At 45.3% G+C, this 26,767-nt stretch overlaps 1 protein-coding gene across 2 annotated transcripts in view; it reads left to right on the plus strand.

Moving 5' to 3' along the window:
* Nucleotides 1-26,767, plus strand: part of ZFYVE28 (zinc finger FYVE-type containing 28) — a 270,674-nt gene that overhangs the window by 120,651 nt on the left and 123,256 nt on the right. For both annotated transcript variants that reach the window (XM_063924675.1, XM_063924685.1), the window contains exon 2: nucleotides 13,157-13,297. In XM_063924675.1, coding sequence (XP_063780745.1) covers nucleotides 13,157-13,297 — 141 coding nt within the window. The remainder of the gene's footprint in view (nucleotides 1-13,156; nucleotides 13,298-26,767) is intronic.

A 26,767-nucleotide genomic window follows, 5' to 3' on the forward strand; every position in this document is an offset into this window, starting at 1 on the left:
GAATTCTTCTCCCACCCCAGGGTGATGAGAGAGGAAATCCGACAAAAGTGCTGCCGCGCGGCTGGCGCGAGGCTGATACTGTCAGGAATCAGCATCGCGGCGGGGAGTTAAGTCGGAGAATGCCCGTTCTCCCGACAATTCAACCTGTTAAGTCGGCGAGAACGGGCCTTCGCCGACTTAACATGAGCAGAATTGAATAGCGACGGGAGCTATCTCCCGGCGCTATTCAACTGTCGCTGAATAGATTTGACCCCTTTTAGTCCAGTGCATTCTGATTGGCTGTTCAGTCTACGCTACTAATCACAGTTCTGTTTAATAGACAATACTGCATCTATAAAGTCTGAATTTACTTTTGGATATATTTACTGGTGAAATGGCTGCCTCATTGCATAGAGGTGAGATGGCAGTGCTGTGCTGTGTGCTGGCGAGGTGGCAGCGCCGCACTGTATGCTGGTGACATGCTGCCCTACATGCTGGCGAGGTGGCAGCGCCATGCTGTATGCATGCTCTATGCTGGTGAGATGGCAGCACCGTGCTGTATGCTGGTGAGATGGCAGCGCCGCGCTGTATGCACTCTTTATGCTGGTGAGATGACAGCGCCGCCCTGTATGCTAGTGAGATGGCAGCGCCGTGCTGTATGCTGGTGAGATGGCAGCGCTGCATTTTGTACTGGTGAGATGGCAGTGCCGCGCTGCATACTGGTGAGATGGCAGTGCAGCGCTGCATACTGGTGAGATGACAGCGCCGCATTTTATACTGGTGAGATGGCAGCGCCGTGCTGTATGCTGGTGAGATGGCAGCGCCGCGCTGTATGCTGGTGAGATGACAGCGCCGCGCTGTATGCTGGTGAGATGGCAGCGCCGCGCTGCATGCTGGTGAGATGGCAGCGCAGCATTTTATACTGGTGAGATGGCAGCGCCGCATTTTATGCTGGTGAGATGGCAGCGCTGCGCTGTATTCTGGTGAGATGGCAGCGCAGCATTTTATACTGGTGAGATGGCAGCGCCGCATTTTATGCTGGTGAGATGGCAGCGCTGCGCTGTATTCTGGTGAGATGGCAGCGCCACATTGTATGCTGGTGAGATGGCAGCGCCGCCCTGTATGCTAGTGAGATGGCAGCGCCGCCCTGTATGCTAGTGAGATGGCAGCGCCGTGCTGTATGCTGGTGAGATGGCAGTCCCGCGCTGTATGCTGGTGAGATAGCAGCGCCGCACTCTTTACTGGTGAGATGGCAGCGCCGCGCTGTATGCTGGTGACATGCTGCCATACATGCTGGCGAGGTGGCAGCGCCATGCTGTATGTGCGCTGTATACTGGTGAGATGGCAGCGCCGTGCTGTATGCTGGTGAGATGGCAGCGCCACGCTGTATGCACTCTTTATGCTGGTGGGATGGCAGCGTCGCGCTGTATGCGCGCTCTGTTTGTGAGATGGCAGCACCGTGCACGCTGTATGCTGGTGAGATGGCAGCGCCACGCTGTATGCTGGTGAGATGGCAGCGCCACGCTGTATGCTGGTGAGATGGCAGCGCCACGCTGTATGCTGGTGAGATGGCAGCGCCACGCTGTATGCTGGTGAGATGGCAGCGCCACGCTGTATGCTGGTGAGATGGCAGCGCCACGCTGTATGCTGGTGAGATGGCAGCGCCGCGCTGTATGCTGGTGAGATGGCAGCACCGCACTGTATGCTGGTGAGATGGTAGCGCTGCATTTTATACTGGTGAGATGGCAGCTCCGCGCTGTATGCTGGTGAGATGGCAACGCCGTGCTGCGTGCACGCTTTATGCTGGTGAGATGGCAGCGCCGCGCTGTATGCTGGTGAGATGGCAGCGCCGTGCTGTATGCTGATGAGATGGCAGCGCCGCGCTGTATGCTGATGAGATGGCAGCGCCGCGCTGTATGCTGGTGAGATGGCAGCACCGCGCTGTATGCTGTGAGATGGCAGCACCGCACTGTATGCTGGTGAGATGGCAGCACCGCGCTGTATGCTGGTGAGATGGCAGCACCGCGCTGTATGCTGGTGAGATGGCAGCACCGCACTGTATGCTGGTGAGATGGCAGCGCTGCATTTTATACTGGTGAGATGGCAGCTCCGCGCTGTATACTGGTGAGATGGCAGCTCCGCGCTGTATGCTGGTGAGATGGCAGCGCCGCGCTGTATGCTGGTGAGATGGCAGCGCCGCGCTGTATGCTGGTGAGATGGCAGCGCCGCGCTGTATGCTGGTGAGATGGCAGCACCGCGCTGTATGCTGGTGAGATGGCAGCACCGCACTGTATGCTGGTGAGATGGCAGCGCTGTGCTGTATGCTGGTGAGATGACAGCACCGCGCTGTATGCTGGTGAGATGGCGGCGCCGCGCTGTATGCTGGTGAGATGGCGGCGCCGCGCTGTATGCTGGTGAGATGGCGGCGCCGCGCTGCATGCTGGTGAGATGGCGGCGCCGCGCTGCATGCTGGTGAGATGGCGGCGCCGCGCTGCATGCTGGTGAGATGGCGGCGCCGCGCTGTATCCTGGTGAGATGGCAGCGCCGCGCTGTATCCTGGTGAGATGGCAGCGCCGCGCTGTATGCTGGTGAGATGGCAGTGCCGCGCTGTATACTGGTGAGATGGCAGCGCTGCGCTGTATGCTGATGAGATGGCAGCGCCGTGCTGTATGCTGGTGAGATGGCAGTGCCGCGCTGTATGCTGGTGAGATGGCAGCGCTGCGCTGTATGCTGGTGAGATGGCAGCGCCGTGCTGTATGCTGGTGAGATGGCAGTGCCGCGCTGTATGCTGGTGAGATGGCAGCGCTGCGCTGTATGCTGGTGAGATGGCAGTGCCGCATTGTATGATGCTGAGATGGCAGTGTATTGGAGTACATAGTACACTATACTGCATTGAGACTTTGATTTGTGTTAATGAATGCGCCTCTAACGTATCTTTAAAGCAAAGACAAAATACAGGGTTGTGTCTACACTTTTAATCAGCATTGTTATTCAGTATGTGTGAGGAGGTTTCTGTGGGCTTACTCTATTAGTGCTGGCTGTCGTACTCTTGTTTTATGGTTTCATTTGCTGACTATTGCAGAAGGTATAAACATCTCACTGTAAACAAAGGACTGATATATATATGTGTGTGTGTGTGTGTGTGTGTGTGTGTGTGTGTGTGTATATATAATATATATATATATGTGTGTGTGTGTATATATATATATATATATGTGTGTGTGTGTGTGTGTGTGTGTATATATGTATATATATAAGTTGTAACACTGTAGGGGTGCAAGGCGCCTTTTCCTGGGGAATATGGCCGCACGCAGCAGCTGAGGAACAACACAAGTCCAGTTTCTGGTACAACTGACCCCGGCCAGTTTTATTGAAACAGAAAATAAAACAAACCCCAAAATAAAAATACCTTGCCTGTCCGGCACTAACTAAACATAAGATATTCCTAACTGTCACTAAACAAAACACAGAGTTCTTCAGTACATACTGTATAGCTTACTTGCATCAGAAAACGTGTCTCTCACACACAGATCCTCCAGCCTTCCCAGGCAGTCTGCCCATACTAATCAGGTTAGAAGCACTATAACACTCTTACACAGCTGAAACCCTGATTAGCCTTCTGTGAGGCCAAAGACCCGAACTGGGCCCAATGTCTAGAACTCGCCTTATCTCTCTCTCAGAGCCTTTACCCAGCTTTTACAGCAAACTGAAAAGGTTCAGACAAAACAAAAAGCATTTTTCCTAGAAGTTAACATTTTCTAAAACATGTAAGACAAGAACCTGGGACAAATATACCTGCCCTCAAACACTATCCCAGTGTTCTTGTCACATATCCCCCTCCCCTGTTTCGACCTAGGGGCCGGAACACTTGTAGCCCCCAAACAGAAGATGCGAGACAATGCATCTGCGTTGGCCAATTGTGTTCCCGGTCTATGTTCAACAGTAAACTTAAAATCCTGCAACGCTAGAAACCATCTAGTTACCCGAGCATTCTTGCCTCTATTTACATACATCCATTTTAAAGGGGCATGATCCGTCACTAGTCTGAATTGTCTACCCAAGAGGTAATATCTCAAGGTATCTAGTGCCCACTTAATGGCCAAAGCCTCCTTTTCCACAATGGCATACCTTTTTTCATGCTCATTGAGTTTCCTACTCAAATAAATGATAGGGTGTTCGTCCCCATCTCTGGTTTGGGACAGCACAGCACCTATCCCTACCTCTGAGGCATCTGTCTGTACCACAAATTCTTTTGAAAAATCTGGTGTTATCAACACCGGTTGTGAACACAAAGCCACTTTTAACGCTTGGAACGCCTTTTCTGCATCAGGGTTCCATTTCACCACATTTGACTGCTTCCCTTTGGTAAGGTCTGACAACGGCACCGCTGTGGTCGCAAAATTGGGAATAAACCGTCTGTAGTACCCAGTAATTCCCAAAAAAAGCCCTTACCTGTTTTTTATTCACTGGACGAGGCCAGTTTTGAATAGCATCAACTTTATTCAATTGGGGCCTAATCAGACCTCTGCCTATGGTGAAGCCCAAGTATTTGACCTCCTCCATTGCGAGGCAGCACTTCTTTGGGTTAGCAGTTAACCCTGCCTCTCTGATTGAGTCCAGTACTGCTTGTACTTTAACCAAATGGGACCCCCAGTCTTTACTGTGAATTACCACATCATCCAAATAGGCAGCTGCATATTTTCTATGGGGCCTCAAAATTTTATCCATCGCCCGTTGAAAGGTTGCTGGAGCCCCATGCAACCCAAAGGGTAACATCTTATACTGGTACAGCCCCTCCGGAACCGAAAAGGCTGTTTTTTCTTTGGCGCTATCAGATAAAGGTATTTGCCAGTAACCTTTGGTCAGGTCCAATGTGGTGAGAAACCTGGCTGTTCCCAGCCTTTCTACAAGCTCATCCACACGGGGCATGGGGTATGCGTCAAACTTGGACACCTCATTTAACTTACGAAAGTCATTACAGAAGCGTATGCTACCGTCGGGCTTCGGGATGAGCACTATGGGACTGGACCACTCACTGTTAGACTCCTCTATGACTCCAAGTTCTAACATGGTTTTAACTTCTTTAGAAATAGCTTCTCGCTGAGCTTCAGGAATCCTATATGGCTTTAAATGAACCCTGACCCCTGGTTCTGTGACAATGTCATGTTTTATTATGGTCGTTCGGCCAGGCAGCTCTGAAAATACCTCCCTATTTTGGATGAGAAATTCTTTAACCTGATTGTTCTGATCAGCTGATAATGTCTCTGACACCTTCACTGCGGGAAGCAACCGGGGTGAAGACACCGAAGGGCAAGGCTCCGCTGACAGAGACAACCTATCTTTCCAGGGTTTGATTAAGTTAACATGGTAGATCTGTTCGGGTTTTCTCTTTCCCGGCTGGTATACTTTGTAATTAACCTCATTCACTTTTTCCCTAATCTCAAATGGACCCTGCCATTTAGCTAGGAATTTGCTTTCCACAGTGGGTACCAAAACAAGAACTCTATCTCCAGGAGCAAATTCCCGTATCTTGGCACTCCGGTTATAGACCCTCTGTTGAGCACTTTGGGCCTGTTCCATGTGCTCTCTGACAACAGGTACCACGGCTGCAATCCTATCCTGCATTTGTGTTACATGCTCAATAACGCTTCTATAAGGAGTGGGCTGTCCTTCCCACGTCTCTTTGGCAATATCCAACAGCCCTCTGGGGTGTCTACCATACAACAAATCAAATGGAGAAAACCCCGTAGAGGACTGAGGAACTTCTCTGATGGCCATTAACAAGTAGGGCAACAAACAATCCCAGTTTTTCCCATCTCTCTCAACAACCTTTTTTAACATACTTTTTAATGTTTTATTAAACCTTTCCACCAACCCGTCAGTTTGGGGATGGTAGATGGACGTCCTGAGGTGAGTGACCTTAAATAACTTGCACAATTCTTTCATGATCCTTGACATAAATGGAGTACCTTGGTCAGTCAAAATTTCTTTTGGTATTCCCACTCTACTAAATACCTGCACCAGCTCCCTAGCTATCGCCTTGGTTGCGATAGTGCGTAAAGGGACAGCCTCAGGATATCGAGTGGCATAGTCCATAATTACCAGGATATACTGATGGCCCCGAGCAGACTTTAACAAGGGCCCCACGAGATCCATGGCTATTCTGTCAAACGGGACCTCTATAATAGGCATGGGAACTAGTGGGCTCCTGAAATGGGGTCTAGGGGCATGATACTGGCATTCAGGACAGGAAGAACAATATTCAGACACTTCTTTATAAACCCCTGGCCAAAAGAACCTTTGTAAAACTCTTTCAGTGGTTTTTTCTGCCCCTAAATGTCCTGCGGTAACGTGACTATGAGCTAAATCTAGTACCGTTCTCCGATAAGGCTGGGGAACTACCAACTGTTCCACCACATCCTCACCCCTTTTGACAATGTGGTACAAGAGCTCATTACAGATGGCCATGTGGGGATACGTAACCCTGTCACCTGGTACCACAGGTTCCCCATTAACAATCTTAACATTCTCTCTAGCCTTTATTAAGGTAGGATCCTTTAACTGTTCAGATGCAAACAGATCCTTCTTTACCTCCAGGTCAGGCACGCTTTCAGTTCTAACTACTATGTCTCTGTTCCCAGCAAGAGGGTCCTCACTGGACTCCCCATCTGTCACTTCCCCAGCCAAACTAGCAAAAGGCAAAGGGCCAGAAAGTTCCGAAGACCCACGTACATCCATAAAATCACCGGTATTATCAACTGGCTTTTTACTTCTCACATCTGTAGATAACCGTGATTCCCACAGTTTCCAAAAATGAGGAAAATCCCTCCCTATTAAGGCCTCATGCACCAAGGTAGGGACCAGTCCCACTTTAACTATTGCTGACCCACAACAAGTTTCTATATTCACCTCAGCAGTGGCATAATGTTGGGTATCCCCATGTATGCAAGTTACCCCAATAGGTATTTGCTGGACCTTTAAGGGGTTCACTAACCCAGCTTTCACGAGGGTAACTAAACTTCCTGAATCTAGCAAGGCCTCTACCCGGTTACCCTCTAAGAACACATCACACATTTGTTTTTCCAGCTCAGGTGAAGGTACCACAGTACAGGCTAACCTAGCAAAGAAAGACATTCTGCGACATTCAAAGGCAGCATCACATTGCATGGGTTCTTGCGTGACTGGGCAATTGGCAATAACATGACCTGGCACACCACACCTAAAACATTTAATCACACGATTATCAACCCGTTTGGGCAGCATAGACCGTTCTAGCCCCATTGGCCTGTTTCCAGGGCCAGTGTTTACAGTCTCTCCAGCCTTGCGTTCTCTTAACCGCCCAGCAACGTTTTCCCACGGAACAGTCTTACCAGTCTTTACTGAAGGGCGCTGTCGAGGATCTATGGGTTGCTGGGTGGTCATCAGTAGTTCCTCTGCTGCCAAATACCTCTCTACCATGTCCACTAATTGGTCAGCAGTACCCGGGTTTCCATGGCTCACCCACTTGCGCAGGACCATGGGCAAAGATCTCAAGTAGCGGTCCATGACGACTCTTTCCACCATCTGGGGACCAGTTAATGTCTCTGGCTGTAGCCATTTTTTTGTTAGCTGAATAAGGTCGTGCATCTGGGAGCGCGGAGGCTTCTCCATGGCGTACAGCCAACGGTGCACCCGTTGTGCTCGTACTGACAGCGTGACTCCCAGGCGGGTCAGGATCTCAGTCTTTAGTTTATCATAGTCCCGAGCCTCAGCAGGGCTTAAATCAAAGTAAGCTTTTTGGGGCTCACCTGACAGGAAAGGTGCCAGCAGACTGGCCCACTGTGCTTTCGGCCAGTTCTCACGCTCGGCAGTCCTTTCAAACGTGGTCAGATAGGCCTCCACATCATCAGCCTCTGTCATTTTCTGCAGGAAGTGACTGGCCCGTATAGAACTAGAGCTGGTTGGAGCACTGACGGCCACATCTCCAACCCGAGCTGCAAGTCTCTGCACCACTTCTGCTAAGGCCTCTCTATCCTGACGCTGTTGCCTGTAAAGTTCATCAACAACTGCCTGCTGTTGTCTCTTATTTTCCTCCATTGCCACCTGCTGCTGTCTGTTGGCCTCCTGCTGTAGTCTCCAATTTTCCTCCATTGCCACCTGCTGTTGTCTCCTATTTTCCTCCATTGCCACCTGCTGTTGTCGGTTGGCCTCCTGCTGAGCCGCTGTAGCTTGTAGCAAGGCTTTAAGCAGATCCTCCATGTCGACAGATTTTTCAGGCGGCTTTGTAGCTGCTTTCACCCAGGACATATATGAAACCCTCAGGGGTGAGTCTCAGTAACTTCACACTGGGCTGTATCTGCATAAACCACCGTTTTCTGCAGGCCTCACAAAGCTGCTGCTTTCACTTATGCGCAGAACGGTGTGCTCGCATTCTCCACCAAGTTGTAACACTGTAGGGGTGCAAGGCGCCTTTTCCTGGGGAATATGGCCGCACGCAGCAGCTGAGGAACAACACAAGTCCAGTTTCTGGTACAACTGACCCCGGCCAGTTTTATTGAAACAGAAAATAAAACAAACCCCAAAATAAAAATACCTTGCCTGTCCGGCACTAACTAAACATAAGATATTCCTAACTGTCACTAAACAAAACACAGAGTTCTTCAGTACATACTGTATAGCTTACTTGCATCAGAAAACGTGTCTCTCACACACAGATCCTCCAGCCTTCCCAGGCAGTCTGCCCATACTAATCAGGTTAGAAGCACTATAACACTCTTACACAGCTGAAACCCTGATTAGCCTTCTGTGAGGCCAAAGACCCGAACTGGGCCCAATGTCTAGAACTCGCCTTATCTCTCTCTCAGAGCCTTTACCCAGCTTTTACAGCAAACTGAAAAGGTTCAGACAAAACAAAAAGCATTTTTCCTAGAAGTTAACATTTTCTAAAACATGTAAGACAAGAACCTGGGACAAATATACCTGCCCTCAAACACTATCCCAGTGTTCTTGTCACAATATATATATATATATATATATATATGTGTGTGTGTGTGTGTGTGTGTGTGTGTGTATATATATTAAGGGAACACTAAAATAACACATCCTGGATCTGAATGAATGAAATATTCTTATTAAATACTTTGTTCTTTACATAGTTGAATGTGCTGACAACAGAATCACACAAAAATTATCAATGGAAATCAAATTTATTAACCCATGGAGGTCTGGATTTGGAGTCACCCTCAATATTAAAGTGGAAAAACACACTACAGGCTGATACAACTTTGATGTAATGTCCTTAAAACAAGTCAAAATGAGGCTCAGTAGTGTGTGTGGCCTCCACGTGCCTGTATGATCTCCCTACAACCCACACAAGTGGCTCAGGTAGTGCAGCTCATCCAGGATGGCACATCAATGCGAGCTGTGGCAAGAAGGTTTGCTCTGTCTGTCAGCGTAGTGTCCAGAGCATGGAGGCGCTACCAGTAGACAGGCCAGTACATCAGGAGACGTGGAGGAGGCCGTAGGAGGGCAGCAACCCAGCAGCAGGATCGCTACCTCCGCCTTTGTGCTATGAGGAACAGGAGGAGCACTGCCAGAGCCCTGCAAAATGACCTCCAGCAAGCCACAAATGTGCATGTGTCTACTGAAACGATTAGAAACAGACTCCATGAGGGTGGTATGAGGGCCCGACGTCCACAGGTGGGGGTTGTGCTTACAGCCCAATACTGTGCAGGACGTTTGGCATTTGCCAGAGAACATCAAGATTGGCAAATTCGCCACTGGCTCCCTGTGCTCTTCACAGATGAAAGCAGGTTCTCACTGAGCACATGTGACAGACGTGACAGAGTCTGGAGACGCCAAGGAGAACGTCCAGCATGAACGGTTTGGCAGTGGGTCAGTAATGGTGTGGGGTGGCATTTATTTGGGGGGCCGCACAGCCCTCCATGTGCTCGACAGAGGTAGCCTGACTGCCATTAGGTACTGAGATGAGATCCTCAGACCCCTTGTGAGACCATATGCTGGTGCGGTTGGCCCTGGGTTCCTCCTAATGCAAGACAATGCTAGACCTCATGTGGCTGGAGTGTGTCAGCAGTTCCTGCAAGACGAAGGCATTGATGTTATGGACTGGCCCGTCCGTTCCCCAGACCTGAATCCAATTGAGCACATCTGGGACATCATGTCTCGCTCCATCCACCAAAGCCACGTTGCACCACAGACTGTCCAGGAGTTGGTGGATGCTTTAGTCCAGGTCTGGGAGGAGAGCCCTCAGGAGACCATCCGCCACCTCATCAGGAGCATGCCCACGCGTTGTAGGGAGGTCATACAGATTCTTGTTACTACAAGAATCCCCCTTTCTTCCCTTCCCAGTACGTGTAGTCTCTGTATCTATAGATTTCTCCCTGTAAATAACTATCTCTCATCATGATCAGGACAGATCAGAGTCCCTGAAGTACAGTACCTTGTGTACATGTGACACAGAGCTAGAACCTGAAAAAGCAGAATTGTGACTGTATTGTTCTCTTACAGCTACCTGCCATCGTCACTAATACTCTCTGCTCTCCAGGTGCAGCCATTTTGTAGGTCTGACACAATATTTATAAGGAGTTAGAAGCTCAGGCCAGATGCACAGTGACTTGCCTGGGCCCAGATGATGCAGCCATTTTGTGAGCTGAATCAACTTCCTTAAATCTACACTCAACCTGCTGACCCCAGGCCCACACTGCTGTGTGGCGGGATCATACGGCACACCAAGAACCTCTGCAATCTGGTACCACTTTTAGACTAAAACCGCGGGTCGCAGCCGGGAGTCTGACACAGGTGTTACCCGGCTGCGACCCGCGTCGGCCCTGTTTCACACATATTGCCGGGTTGGTGACGTTGCCGGTGATGCGGCGGCCGCCTGTACATTACTGTGAATGGGAAGCCGGGTTGATGCGACCTGTCTCCCGTTTACACTGCATAGTTTGACTGGTTGAACCCGTGTTCAACCCTGCAAACTACCCGAGTTGGAATACCGAGTCACTCGACCCGGATTATTCCAACTCGATCCTTTTACACCAACCAGCAACACGGGTTATGCACGCTCTTGTGCAATAACCCGTGTTACTAGCTGGCAGTGTAAAAGGGGATGGATGGCCCAATTTACATTATGTAGCACTTATTATCTCCCTATAGAGTGTTTGCTTGTGAGCAGGGCCCTCCTACCTCTCTATCTGCCTGTCATTACCTGGTCTCATTTTTTTACCATTTTGTAGCTAATTGTAAAGCACAACGGAATATGCTGACGCTATATACACCGTCGAGTCACATTATCATGACCATCAGCTAATAGCCAGAGTAACTGCCGTGTGCAGCACTGATAGCAGCTAGTCAGGCTGAACTCTCGATTTAGACACGCCTGGTAGCCCCCAGGTTCATTTTGACGGTGAGCTGCTCCACTATAGTATGTCGGTCGGCCCTCGCTCACCTTCGTAGCCGGCGTTCACCTCTCACATCATTGGCACGTGGTGCTCTGCACTTTCCACGTCAGTTATTTACAATGGTGCCATTTGTCCAGGCACGATACACCTTCACCACAGCAGCACGCGAACAGGTCACAAACTGCGCTGTTTCAAAAATACTGCCACCCTTGGCCCGAAAGACGATAATCATCACCTTTTGCAACTCTGATAAATTGCCCCTTTTACCATGACAGCAACGAGTGATATGTGTGCAGACGGCCTGGCACACACCTTATATACCCACCAAGCCAGCGCATGACACGTGACGTACTTCATGGGCTACACGCTGCCGACGTCAAATGTAGGAGGTGGTCATAATGTGACTCGACCATGTAAATGATGTAGAGGATAATACCACATTAATGTCATTCTTTCATAAGCTTAATTTTCACGTTCCTTGGTCCTCGTGAAAATAACAATAGGTTGCATACTCATTGATATCACCGTAGCCCATAAAATGGCTTTGTATGTGGGACTGGTGCATGTTAACATTTTTATTTGTGGTTTCGAAGGGCACAAATTTTTAGTGCCTCTGTAGTGGAGTGTGTTGCATATTGGCTGCCATGTTTGAGGTGCAGGGTGTGCGCAATAACCTGTGTATGCCTGGCTCCCAGTGCCACTCGCACAGCAGACGCTGCAGTAGTCAGATCAGAACGGTCGCCTCCTATATGGAAACGCTTGGGGAGAGGTAAATGTTTTATGCACTCAGCTGCAGGAGAACTGTGTCCTATACCTAGTGGTGGAAAATCAAGGTGCTGTTGTGTTGACCTGGGATTTGGCTTGCCCAGGGCATGCTGGATATTGTAGTGTCACATTGGCTCACTTGGCAGAGCTCTCCTGCATGGGTTGTACAGTGACCATTCAATTTTTTCAGCTCCGCATACAAAGACTTTTATCAGAAGTTGCGTAGTGAAATAATTTGTTAGTATCAATAAAGTTTTCTATTCTATTATTTAAAAAAAAAAAAACTTCACCCACAACTAAAGATTGACTTTAAATTAGTCAGTTTTGCTTTGGTACAACGTTCTCATTGGGGCAGATGTATTAACCTGGAGACAGCATAAGGAAGTGATAAACCAGTGATAAGTGCAAGGTGATAAACACACAGTCGATCAACTCCTAATTGTTAATTTACACATGGAAGCTGATTGGCTGCCGCATTTATCACCTTGCACTTATCGCTGGTTTATCACTTCCTTATGCCTTCTCCAGGTTAATACATCTGCCCCACTGTATGGTAGGTCGCTGAAAGTCCTAACAGCCCAGTGTAGTGTTCCTGTCTCCTGTCACTTACTGTCCTACTGTATGCATCTCACAGGTAGCGTTGTCAGTGGTGCATTGTATTCATACCATACAGATGGGTTTTCTTCCGTGTGTTACTAGCTTACAAGCAAGTAGGATTTATATAGAGAGTGAGACGGTTCCTACTGTATTTTAAATACTATCGATTCAGATGTTGTAGAATATGACACAAGCCATTCCTCCTGTAGTAATGCATGCTACCAGTGCATTGTATTGTATTGCTGAACATCACATGGAAAATGTATTTATAATTCATCTGAACTCGTCTGAAGGGCGTTTAGTGATGTGTTCCTACCAGCTTCTCAGTACATCTGTATGAATCAGCCCTTATTATGTTTTAAATCTTTAAGTTCCAGGCTGTTGTTTGATTTTGTCTTTGTTCTTTGTTTGCCTAGAGGTCAGATCCGCAGCTTCTTGCGCAATTTTACTATGCAGACGAAGAGCTCAACCAAGTGGCTGCTGAACTGGACAGTCTGGATGGACGGAAAGATCCTCAGAGGTGCACGCTGCTTGTTAACCAGTTTCGCTCGTGTCAGGTGAGGTCATAGCTCAATTACTAACCCGTATTCATAATCCTTGTTTACGCTGTTAATCTGGACCCTGTAGGTAATAAGCATTAAATACCAGATGGAGCATGTTCAAGATGTATGTTAAGGGTCATTTTAAAACTGCAAAACCGGTGGTCCTTCGATTGCAATGTTTAACACATTTCAGTGTCCACACCCATTTCCTGCCTAGCGCATTTCAGTGTGCACACCCACATCCTGCATATCGCGTCTTAAGATGCAACCCAGTTTCTTGGAACCGATGCTACCAACTGCCATTTTAGGATCATCTGCTTCAATCATTGAAACTCTTCTATTTTCCTTCAAAAATTCTTGCTAGGTTTACATTCAGTTATGGCCTAATGTAATTAAGCATCAGGTCAGTTTACATTTGTATTTGCTTATAATGCATTTTATTGAACGTACAAAATGAGGCCCAATCTGCAGCACTTCCGGAGTGTGTAGAATTCAAGTCCTTCTGTGGGAAGAAATGGCTGTGTACCCTCCCGAGACCGTATACAGCACCCCTGCAACTGTCCACCCCATTTAAATAATCTTGCCCCAAAAAACAATCCTGGAGAGCTGTAAAATAGCCTTGGTTTAGGTGGGTGTACTCCTTGTGGGTTCTGGAAGAGTTCATTATATATTACCTGTTAAGGTATGTCTAGCGCTTAAGGTTTTCAATAAAGTTAGCCAAGTGGTAGAATAGCCAAATAAAGACATTGGGGCTAATTCTGAGTTACCTGCGCCCTAATGGTATTACCACCACAAAGTCCGTCCCTGGTGGAGATCCATGTGTCTGACTATTCCATGACTGAGTCGCCCAGTGTCAACATCTGAAATCCCAATTGGCGGGGTTTTAGACGCACCATCTGAGCTTTTATCAGCCCTGTGGCCTCCTCCGTGAGCGTTTGAGTGTCTTTCTACGAAACCTCTTACCACGCCACTCTTCTGACAATGCTAAATTCCTTGTCGTATAAACAACCCTTTATGAAGCTAAGAACACTGTACGCTGTTTACTTAAGAAGTACCGTAATGGTACGCTATCTGCGTAGCGATCGCTCAGCCGTAGGCGAGACGCTCAAGCGTCACGTTCGCTCACGGCCCAGTGATCACAGGACACGTTATTGGTTATGTCTAGGGGAATGATTCGCTGTAGCGTAGCATACGCTCGAGACCACGAGGAGGTCACCAGCGATGCAGACGCTTACAACACTATACCTTTATGTTAAAACCTTATACCAATGAAATACACTGAATACCTTAATGTGAGTACAGGGTGTAAGTGCAACCTTGTGTAACCTGACTATCTACAAAGCTGCATGAGCGTCACCGACGCTCAAATGAACACTTATCACTATAGAAAATACACAGATGCTGGTTTAGGTTCCAAGGCCTATTATCTGTATTATATCTAATATACTTGTAAAAGGGGATAACAGTACAAATGATACACTACAATATAACAAAGACTTCCTAACCACAGAACTAAACAATAAATACAAAAAGACAATACTACACTGACCTAAATGCAATACAATACAATACTATAATACTATGAGAGATATAAGAGAAAAGAGGAGAGAGAGAGAGAGAGAGAGAGAGAGAGAGAGAGAGAGAGAGAGACGGAGAGAGACGGAGAGAGATGAGAGAAATTGGCTCACAGTAAGACAATGATAACATTAAATAAGAGACAACATGGTTGCAGATAAAACTACACATGTGAGAGACAATCGCTGCGCAGTTAGTCAATGCTGAATACAGCATGGGATGGAAGCTAGACTCCATTTTGAGAAACCTCCCATAATTCTAAAGACTGCACCACATGCCTGAAAGGGGGAGGGGAAGACATCCAGCAGCAGCCATTTTAGATTTGCAGGTCCAAACACATGGCACTCTATACTAAACCACAATCACATAGCAGAAAACACAAGACTCCATTTTCTTCCAAAATGTCCAAGCCTCAAAACAATGCATATGTTCTGATTTTACAATTCCAAACCATCTAAAACACCTTTCACAATGTAATCCAACTTCCTAGAACCATCTCATAATTTCACATCCCAAACAACTCCAGTATCTCAATAACCAGAGCATATTCATCACAAGACCAGATCACAATGTAATTAACACAAACGTAACTGCATGGTGGTATTTATGATTAACAGGATATATATATTATAACTAACCAGCACAACCTATTTTAAATCTCCATAGGCAAACAAATACCACAAATACTATACTACAGATTGTATACTGTTCCAATTCATCACGGACTTCACAGAGTATCCACAAACACCCAACAATCACACAACCAAGTTACAATATCCTATTTAAACCAGAAAGCAATCTATCTGTTTCCTTATCTAGCCATGTGAGGTTCAATACTTAGCCTTTAGTTTGGAAGATGTCCTGGGGATTCAGCCGCCATGCTGCTTGGTGCCAGGTAGCTGTGTGTGTGTGTGAGTGTAGCTACATTACATCTGTTCTCTGAGGCCACACCTGACCACTACCTTCCTGTTTGACCAGTACCTGGGGGAGGGGTCTTTCTTTCTCCTTTGTATTGAGTCACCATTCTCTTTGTATATGCTAATCAGGTTCAGCCCTGAAAACTTAGTAAAAGGTTGTCTTGAGCATCATATTGTTCTAACAATATGATCTTAGCTTTTATACATATAATCATATCTATCCGCTGCAATGTCCCACAACAACACAACAGGCCTCAAACTAACCCACACCTGATTCTGCTTGCTTCAATACCAAACATGATGTGTTTATCTGGTTCGGTTCGAATGATACACATCCATGACATTAATTCATTAGCCAATTCTAAATCTCCATGATGTCTGGTGCTGTTCATTATTATAACCATGTACTGTATGAAACAAGTGCCGAATCCATCTCAGTGCCATGTCCGAGCAAATGCGTGTGTTTCCATATATTGCTGTGCTCGCTGCGCATATTTGCAAGTATAGCGACTTATATGTGTGCAGTTTATATGGTCTCTCTATGTAATATTTTTGACTTTGACACTTCGGACACCCCATAATATACACCTCCTTGCGTAGTTTTTGACGCTTGTTGCCTCCCAGTTAGTGTCTGGGAGCGTCCCTTACATTCCTGATACTGTACGCCTAAATTCCATCTGTTCATACAAAATTGGGATGCTTGCGCAGTACGACTCATGCATGTGCATACAAAAAACATTGCTACATCAAATTCCTTACAAGTGAAAGTTTTCAACCAGAGAAAAAATAAGTAAAACCCATTCACTAAATATAGAGGGTTTTGTCGACCTCTATAGTGTATTATTTCTGGTGTTTGTAGGAGGTGAAGTAGTTGGAGAAGCAGAATGTCAGCCTGTTTAGCCTTTGGTACACTTGCCATCCTGACTAAATGTTTTATTTTTGTTTGCTTGGGGGATTTTTTAGCTTAATCGGTTATTATTACATCTAGAACTATAACTCTTTTATCAGGACCCCTTTTAAATGGCATTTTTTATTTGTGTATACAATATCAGTGTTGGGTGGTTGTTTGAATCCTCTGTATCAATATCCTGATCTGTCTGTATCTCTGCAAAGCTCCTTATTGCTCTTTTGCCTCGCAGGAACGTGTTCTCCTCAATAACCTATATGATAAAATGCGCTCTCCATTTTCTCCCGGCTGCTGTGTAGAATTTGATGTAATTTCCCCTGAAATTATTACTACAGGTGTGCATGTATTTTATACAGCATAGATACGGAAGAAGTAGAGTAAGCGGTTTATTTATAGGCTTATATACTGTATGAATATTCCTCACTGGTTCTCAGGGAAACAGTTCAGAAATTGTGAAAGGACAATTCATATTTTTTGGTGGGGGGCTAGAAAACGGACCCTGTAAATTCCTGGGGATAATGTTTAGCTGCAGCTACATAGAAAATGTCAATTGAACCTGATGTCTATGTACATTAGAAATTTCCACGTGGCCTGAATCCATATTCGTGAGAATACAGCCTTTATTATATTCTCAGGAAGCAGTGACATCACAGATACTTCATGCCACACACTGGAGCAGATGAATTAACCTGCCCGGAGAAGTGATAAAGCAGTGATAAGTGCAAGGTGATCACGCACCAGCCAATCAGCTCCTGATTGATTTACATATTGGAGCAGACTGGCTGGTGCGTTATCATCTTGCACTTATCACTGCTTTATCACTTCTCCAGGTTAATACATCTGCCCCACTGTTTCAGTACAACTCGGCAGCGCTTATAGATGCGTGCGCTCTGTTTGGAGCAGACGCAGTGCGAACCCACACAGGAGCCGTCCATTCAGCTCTAGTTCCTCTTGGCTTTATTCCCCCAACACCAAGTGGTAAAGATGTGAGTTATGATGTACAGTCATGCTTACAGATGGAGGCCGCCTCATCTTTGCCTTTAGTAGGATCAACTGAGCCAGGGCAGTCGGACTTAATCTCCTGCTGTATTGTTCTCTCTGTATTGTATTGCAGCTGAGAACAATAGATGAAAGGCTTATGCTAATAAGCCTTGGTGCACCTAGGTGCAGCATAGAAGCCTAGATGAGCGTGGCTCCATCTGTAAACTAGACTGGGAGAAAATGACCACAGTTATTAGTGTCTGCCCTACTCCCCGCCGATAACATTTTTAGTGTGTGAAGATACTACTGTATTATTGTTATTATTATTATTATTAGCTGTATTTGTAGAGGAAATAATGTGTATTTTATACATTTGATGAAGTGGAATAGATTTTTTAGCGCTTACTGTAAATTAGAGACTCCTTTTGATGTTCCCACAGTTCTAGTAAGATTTTGGTACTCATCACTTTGCCTGAGAACATTTACTGTATTAACCACTTATCAGACTAATGATTTTGGTGTTGTTGCACAAACAACATAAATTGTCGATTTTGTGTTTTTACTCCCCCCCAAGTCAGGTATTTTTAAAACCACCTTTATTTATTGTAAAGGCCATAGATTACTGTATCCCCTCCACCCCCACTCCCGGTGGCATTTCCGTCCCCCCTTTGCATGCAGGGCTCAGCGGAGCGGGTCTCTCAGGAGGGACTGGCCATCGGGGGGATGGAGGAGGAAGGCACGGTCACATGGGATGTCAGAGTAAGCTCATTTGGCAGCCGGCACATTCCATGCAACCGTGCCAGTTAAGTTAGGGTTTAATGTTTGTAAGTAATAATACAGTATTACAGTGGGAGGTTAAATGGAGCACCCGGAGGAAACCTACGCAAACACGGGGAGAATATACAAACTCCACACAGGGCCATGGTGGAAATCAAACCCATGACCTCAGTAATGCTAACCATTACACCATCCGTACTGATAACAGAGTGTATGGTGCATCCATAGTCAGTAAGATTTTGTTTATATTAAATCCTGTCCAAAATTATATTTAGTTTTGGTTGCGAGACGAATAAACCCCAAAAGTGGAATCTTTGTTATGAAGCTAAAGTACCATGTTCAGTGGTTTTCTGGACTCCCACTCAGTTACTGCAGGTTATCCTGTTTGCTTATGACCGTGTCCTGATCAGATCTCCAAAATGAGAAAAAGCAGATTCTACAAGCATTTAGTTACTGGACATGTACTTGTGTATGAATAAGCCAATCCACACAGGCCATTCCTGAACAGCAAGTCTGCAAAGCTGTCACTCACTCCATACCTGCTTACTTAGTGAAGCACATACCTCCTAGCAAGTATCCTGCTCCAGAGAACCTGGTGGATATATTTATATATAAACTCTCCCAGTTGCCTCATGCATATTATTCTGGTCAATAATACACCGTATTTGCTATACAGTAATATCAAATAATGGACTTCCTTACTCTTCAAGATTGTGAGTGTTTTATGTTAACATAACAGAAACATAACAGTTAGGCAGACGAGAAATGCAGTCTTTTATAAAAGTAAGTCATATGTGTGCTTTTCATGCCTTCTTTCTCTATAGATGATTTTTTTTTTTATAGAACACAAGACATCTATATGATGCTAGAAAACAAGTGTGCATTATTGAGCCCCCCCCTAAGGCAGGATTATAGGGGACAAATGATTGCAGCCAGCTTAACAAGATTCCGTTATGTTTAAGCTTGAAATTCACTAATGTACATGTAAAATTGTTGTTTTCTTCTTGGACCACCCTGAATTTTATGTTTAGGCTAGGATTACACGAGTAATTTTCAGCCTTGTGTTTTAAATCTCAAGAAATGAATTTCAATAGGAAATGATGATATGATTCAATTCTTATTTAGGCTACTGCACTTCTGTTGTTACCTACAATTACTCTCCATTGCTATTACTGAATGGTAAAGATCAGTTGGCTGAATATCCGACTTGAAGGTCTATTCAATGCATGACGGATCCTCTCCGTCGGAGAGAGGATCCGACAGTGCAGTATTCAATTAGCGGGCATGGTTTCGCCGTTTTCAATAATGCTGATCCGACTTTTTTTTAAGTTGGATTAGCATTGTCGAAAACGGGCCAAAAAACTATCTGAATTGGCCGCTTATTCGACAAAACACGTTGATCCGGAAAAGTCGGAAAACGGCAGCTCCATTGAATAGGGCGAATCCTGATTCGACCAAAAAAAGTCTGAAACTGCCGTCTTTCCGACTTGGCGGCAGTTCCGACTTCAATTGAATAGACCCTTTGGAGATTAAACTATGACAGTGGGACAATGTGTATTTGCAGTAGTTACTTACAAAACAGGCAGTTGCAATTAATGACATTCATCATTGACCATCTCACAACTGAAAACTGCCTGTATAGTTAGTTATTGGTATCCCTAAAAGTCCCAAATGATGAGATGGATTTTCTGGATAGGTTCTGGATCAGCTGTAAGCATTTCTGCCGCTGTGTGCGTTCGTAGCGCAGCTGGCGTGGGTGGGGACTTCGCACAGAAATTTTGCCGGCCCTGCAATTTTTAAATCTGATCATAGAAAGTTTCATTGACAATAATTTACCCTTAGAGGTTACAGAAGACAACACTAAATGCAAATGAAGTTAACCAGATGCCAGCGAGCTCCCAGTGGCTTTATTATAGAGCTAATTAGAGTCTATAGATGTAAGTATTGCTTGTGCTGTCTTGCTAGCTAAATATGTGCACTGCCAAAGAAATAACCGCCAATATTGTAATAAACTGATGTTTGGGAAACCATAGTTTGAGCCATAAAAGAACAGTTTAGTTCCTGCAGAGTCAGACGTGCTTTCTTCATTAACCCCCTGCTGGATATTTTAGTATGACTAGAGAGGAAGACGCTGTAAATCCGCTAATGGCTGACATCGGATAAGAATAAAGCGTATCTCGTTGTTTTGGTTACATCAATGTCTGTCATATACAAGTACATTAAAGATAACCGGAAATCTGACTATAAAGGTGACAGACTACTGGTGGCACACTGTAAGTTGCTGGAGAGCAGCCACCTCTGTGATTGGTGAGCTGGCCAGTTCTCCTCTATTGATCATCTTCTGGCTGTCAGAGTTCTCTTATTTGATTTGGCTATTGGAGACTAGTTAGAAGCAGCATTCATACAAATCCCAACACCTTGTTTCCGGGGGAGGTAAGGGCAGGTTCTGTTATAGACTCTTTTGGGGAATTTCAGTTAGAGACTGGATTTACCCCGCAGCTAATTGCACGCACTGTCCGCTTCAGTTACCTGTGGCAGCTCCGCTCGCTAGTCCTCAGAGGCAAGATTTTACCTCCAAGCCTCAGGAACTGTGAAGAAAAATCCATAGTATATACACTCATAGGGAAATCCGTTAGATACCGCATTTTTACTCAGAATCAGCGGGTTTCTGTGCGTTATTTGTGGTTTTAACGCTTACGGAAAAGGCTAAATAATTGAATAACTCTGTCAAACACAGAGCTTTTCATCACACTTAATTCTAATTTCCCCTTTCCTGGCAAAATTACTGCCTCCAGGTCTCGCTGCAGGCTCAGGCACTCTTGGTGAAATGTGATAAAGCTGGATTCCTTTATCGTATAAACAACCCTTTATGAGGTCTAAGAACACTGTACGCTGTTTACTTAAGAAGTACCGTAAGGGTACGCTAGTTGCGTAACGATCGCTCAGCCGTAGGCGAGACGCTCAAGCGTCACGTTCGCTCACGGCCCAGAGATCACAGGCAGGCACGCTATTGGCTGTTGACTAACGTAATGATTCGCTATGGCGTAGCAGACGCTCGAGACCACGAGGAGATCACCAGCGGCGCAGACGCTCACAACGCTATACCTTTATATCTATATTTTTAACAATGAAATACACAGTATACCTTAGTGTTGAGACAGGGTGTAAGTGCAACCTGGTGTAACCTGATTAACTACAAAGCTGCTTGAGAGTCACCGACGCTCAAGTGAACACTTAACACTATAAGAAATACACAGATACTTGTTTAGGGTCCAAAGCCTATTATATGTATTATAACTAATATACTTGCAAAAAGGAATCACAGTACAAATGATACACTACAATATAACAGAGACTTCCTAACCAAAATAGCTACACTAGAAATACAATATAATACCAATCTAATACAATACAATACTATACTAGTCAAGGGGAGATACGAGAGAAAGAGTAGAGAGAGAGAGAGAGGGAGGTAGAGATGAGAGAAATGGCTCACAGTAAGACAATATGATCACGGAGAAAAACTTACGCACAAGGGGAAACGATCGCATGCGCCTCTGGACATCCAGCTTCCCGATTATCAGCAATGAGAACCGTTTGATGAGAAGTGAAAGCTGGATGCCACAGGCCCGTCTTTTATGCTACTCACACAATGCAATCTAATGGTCCCTACAACCTCATTGTCCATTGGACGCAGGAATTCGGCTTCGCATTATAACAAAAGGTCATAGGGTGATTCATACAGGTGGGCTGTGACGATTTCAAACAGCTCAGGTGGGTGGGAAACTAGGTTTCCCGCCGCATACCTGAGTAAGAGTAAATAATAGTAATGGACATAAACTTCTTATGTCCATAACTATTCGCACGAGCGATTAATACGCTCCAAACCAACACCGGAATATTGCTATTTAAATACTCTTCCGATGGGTACCAAACACTACTGTATGACTCCTGTTAGACCCTTCCTACAATACAAAGAGGGATTCCTCCGTTCAGGGACATTCTATATTAACCAAACTTTCAGAATCTATCAAAGGGACCATGATCTATAAACTACGTTAATTGTTGGAAATATGTAACGATTGGGTCGCACGCTACGACTACATACTCTTTACCGTAAATACGCATACCGATGCGAGCGGGTGCACGCATCAGCGGGTATGCGCTATCACGGGAAAGCGCACGCATGCGCAGCGCGGACCAGCGTGAGGTGCAAATATGGCAGCGTGTATAGGGATATTTTTCTGACTTTGACAGTCCACCCTTTGGCAGTCAATAATAACTGCCACCTTCTAAAACATTTCAAAAGGAGAAAAATATAAGTCAGGGGTTAATTCATTTCCATGGTTGGGTAAGGAAGAAGAGAGGAGTAGGTGTGAAAAGGGTATGACCTAGTGAGATAGCAGAAGCATGTGTGTATGAGTCCATGTTTGGGGGGGTCATGTATCATCGTGCCGAACGTGTTGTAAATCAAGCTTCGAGGTATTGCGAAGTATACATTTGAATTCCTTCTTATCCCGTGGTACAGGTCTGTGGATGGGCTGTCAAACTTTACCGAGCTCTTTTCGGCTTTTGAACAAAATGGGGAGCACATTTTAGTTGATGATACATGAATGGGGGAATATGTGATTGCTGATATCTGTGCCTGTATTCCCTATACTATGTGTGTTATTACCTGAGGGTTGTAGAGATGAAGATGAAGAACACTTATGGAAAATGCAATGATATTCTATGTCAGGTAAATGTACATCTGTCGTCGAAGTTTTGTTCGGTATCAGTTGAAAGTCGTCTTCTTTGCGCTGTTTTGCTCGTTAGGCATGAGCAATAAGCTTTGTCAATGCCATCAGATTTACAAAAAATGTTGGGCTAGCGTAAATTTAAGAATACTAGGGAAACTGGGGATCCATGGCAAAGTTCATCAAATGTCCATTTCTCAAGTGGTCAAAACTCCTTCTTTGGTCCATCCGTTGTCTGTATAGCGTCTCGTCAACTTCCTCGTCCAAGGGGGTCTTTTTATCTTGGAGAAAAGCAGAAAAACAGGTGAAAGAAACGGACCGTATAATCGCATTTTTCATCACATCCTGGTTTCTATCATTGGGTCATAAATCAAATCCAGGTTAATTACAGTTTCCTCACTCCTCAAACTCATCACTCTTGTACTTTGTTTGCACCTCATTAAAGCCTGCCCGCATCTAAATATCAATCCAATAGATATAACAACACCTAAAATACATAGGAGAAACTTTCCAACATCCATTATGACTCCTTGAGCCCAGTCTCCTAAACCGGAGAACCAATTTCGCGGGTTCAACCATGACACCCAACCAGTCAGCCCATTACCTACAGCAGCAAGAGTGAGATTGTGTTTTCGGCGAAATTCCCACTTTAATTGGAGAATATCATCCATCTTTTGGTCTATGACCTCTACCGGATCCTCGGTGCTATTCGTGATGTACGTGCAACACTTCACGCCGTACTGTGTTGCCAATGTAACACAATATCCGCCTGTCACTGCTGTGAGGTAATTAAGAACCATTCTATGCTGTACCAGTTCTGTTTTATAAGCTTGGAGTTCTCTTCCAGTGTATCTAAACGTGTCATCATACATTTCAGTGATATTATCTAACAAATTTGCAAGCGCAGAGATGTATCTATAATTCATCACTCCTCGAGCGGTGCGAGTGAAATCTAACGCCACCAGAACCTGAATCCCGGTGGATTCATGGATCAGATCAGAGGCCGGATGCTCTAACCTTTCTGACAGTTGTCTTTTAACTCGGTGCTCGTAATGAGTGTGAGTATAAGGAGCTTGGGCACCACGGTGTATGTCTTTCATTTTATCATGTGTTACAGTCATCACTTCAGGCAATACTTTTCCAATATAACACAATCCTTCAGAGTTTGGGGCAAGCCACTTGTACGCCTTTCTCCCGCATATGAAATATGCATCATCGGGGAGAACATAAGGGACGGAGAAGGACATTACCATATTACACACCTTCCAGGTGAAATCTCCTGATCCTAATTCTTCCATCTGCTTAATGCACGTATCAGGCTGTACGATATGTGCACAGTATCCTGGTGATACTTCTCCAACTCTAGTAATCCTATTTCCTAAGGTGTACCTATACCTGAAAGATTTTCCTCTACTGGCTATGTGGCGTACAAGCTCTGTATCTGTAGGCATTCTATCTGCTCTGTGTGAAAAGGTCATGGTAAGGTTGCTCCATGACACTTCCCAATTTCCCGGCCTTCTGGGATTGGAGATGTTGAAACATAAGAGGGACCTATCCACATGGTATTGGTGGAGCTTCAAGCTAGGAGGGCTGGAGATATTAAACCTCCGGTCCACCGGTCTCCCACCCTTTAGCTCAAGTACCTCCCCTATCGTTAAAGGAAATGGTACTAGCCCTGATTTTGCTATGACCTTGAGGTACTTGAGAGCATACCCAACAATCTGTCTTATTTAATACGCTACCCACTAAGGAGTGATAGTCACTCAATGGATGCCGGTCCATATAGTTATTAAAACTGGATTGGCATTATTGTTACAGAGCCTACAGATACAGTTTTCTTCAGCTAACAATCCTTCAAAGAAAATGTTTACAGATAACATGGTTGTTAGATCGTGCCCGGTACTCGCCTTTGCTTGGTGATTGGGTTGCTATTGGAAATTTACACCTCCGTCTCAGTCATTAGAACCTTTCTGGATCCTTTCTCGACCTCACTGGTACTCTCACCGAAACAGACTGCTCTGGTCAACATCATGGTTAACGGGAAAATCCATATCACAGTCTCTTGGGGCAAGTCCATCTTACAGGAGGAGAAAAGAAGACATTTGTAAAGGGGGTATAAGAAAATCAGTTTGAGGGGGAGAGAACTCGTTACGATAATAAGTTCTCTCGTCTTGTTGTTCTTCTTGTTCTGCTGTCCTCTCAAAAGGTGCTGTCTCTTCAGTCTTCCAAACGAACATTCTGGTGATGCAATATTCCCTCCCTAACCGACGATCTTTCTGTAAGGAGCAAAAATCTGGCATTACCATTGGTCCAACTGAGGGGTGACATAGCATCTTTAAACCATGGAAACATGAGTGGGAAGAGAGAGACAACAAAAAAAACAAAAGAGATAGAGAACAATTCATGTGCATATATACATTACATAACTCGACAATAACCATCAATAAGAAAAGAGAAACAAAACATTTTTAAACATTGTCAACATTAAGAAAACATTGTTAGCATTAGAAAAACATTGTCAGACTTATTAGGCTGTCATATCTATGTGTCTAATGGTCTCCTTGAGCAGTCCCTCCCCACCAGCACCTGCATTACTCCACTGTCTGTATCTGGCCAGAAATACATTGTGGCGGAGGTCATGCTGGGGTTTGGTAGACTTCTGCAAGGACCAAGTGGATATGCAATGTGTGAATTCTTACCAATACTCGTCAGAGATGGGGATAGAGAGAGAGAGAGAAAAAAACATTTCACTGATATACATTTACAACGTTTCACCTGGTCATTCCTGTGTCTTTCAGTGAATGACCTCCCAATTTATTAACCGTTACCTCAGGCTTACCATCAGTCCTAATGTTCACCTTTCCTGACTACATATCATGAGTGTGGGCCAAAATTCCTCCTATCTGATCTCTGATTATAATGGTGTGTGTTGTAATTTTGCTCATTTCTTGGTCTAGGGGGTCTAACTTTACGTGGGTTGTTACAGTTGCTGGCGTAATGCCCTTCTCTTCTACAATGGTAACAAACCCTTGGCTTTCTCCAAGTGTCAGTGAACTGGGGTCTTGGCTGATTTGATGCCTCCTCAAACGCTTGGATGCTCATCACCCTCAACCGCTTTCCCTGTACCTCCCTGCTTCCTTGGATATCATGGTTATGTTGTTGTCTAGGGGGTGTATATACCTTGTGTGTGCTTCTAGGCCTGCAATTTCTTGCATAATGACCTTCCTCCTGGCAGTTATAACAGACTTTCAGATTTGAATTTTTCGCAGTGGTGTGGGGCTTTTGTTGAGGTGGTCTTGTGGTTAGGGCCTGTATACTTGTTGCTATTAACTTATCTCTTATTGACTCTCTGTATCTGGTGATATTCTGATCATGATTAATGACGGCCTCTCTTAGTGCGGCCACCGAGATATCTCTCCAGTTTGGGTTGGTGGTCTGTACCCTTGTTTTTAATTCATCCTTTAAACCATTCATTAGCACATATACTGCTGTTTCTCTGTGCGGTGTGCTTGCTTCAATGTTTTCTATACCCGTATACCTAGTCAGGTCCTGCAATGCCCGGTGGAAATAATTGGAAGTACTTTCCCTTTCG

This window comes from Pseudophryne corroboree, chromosome 1 (genome assembly GCF_028390025.1).
Source record: "Pseudophryne corroboree isolate aPseCor3 chromosome 1, aPseCor3.hap2, whole genome shotgun sequence".
In the NCBI taxonomy this organism is placed as follows: Eukaryota; Metazoa; Chordata; class Amphibia; order Anura; family Myobatrachidae; genus Pseudophryne; species Pseudophryne corroboree.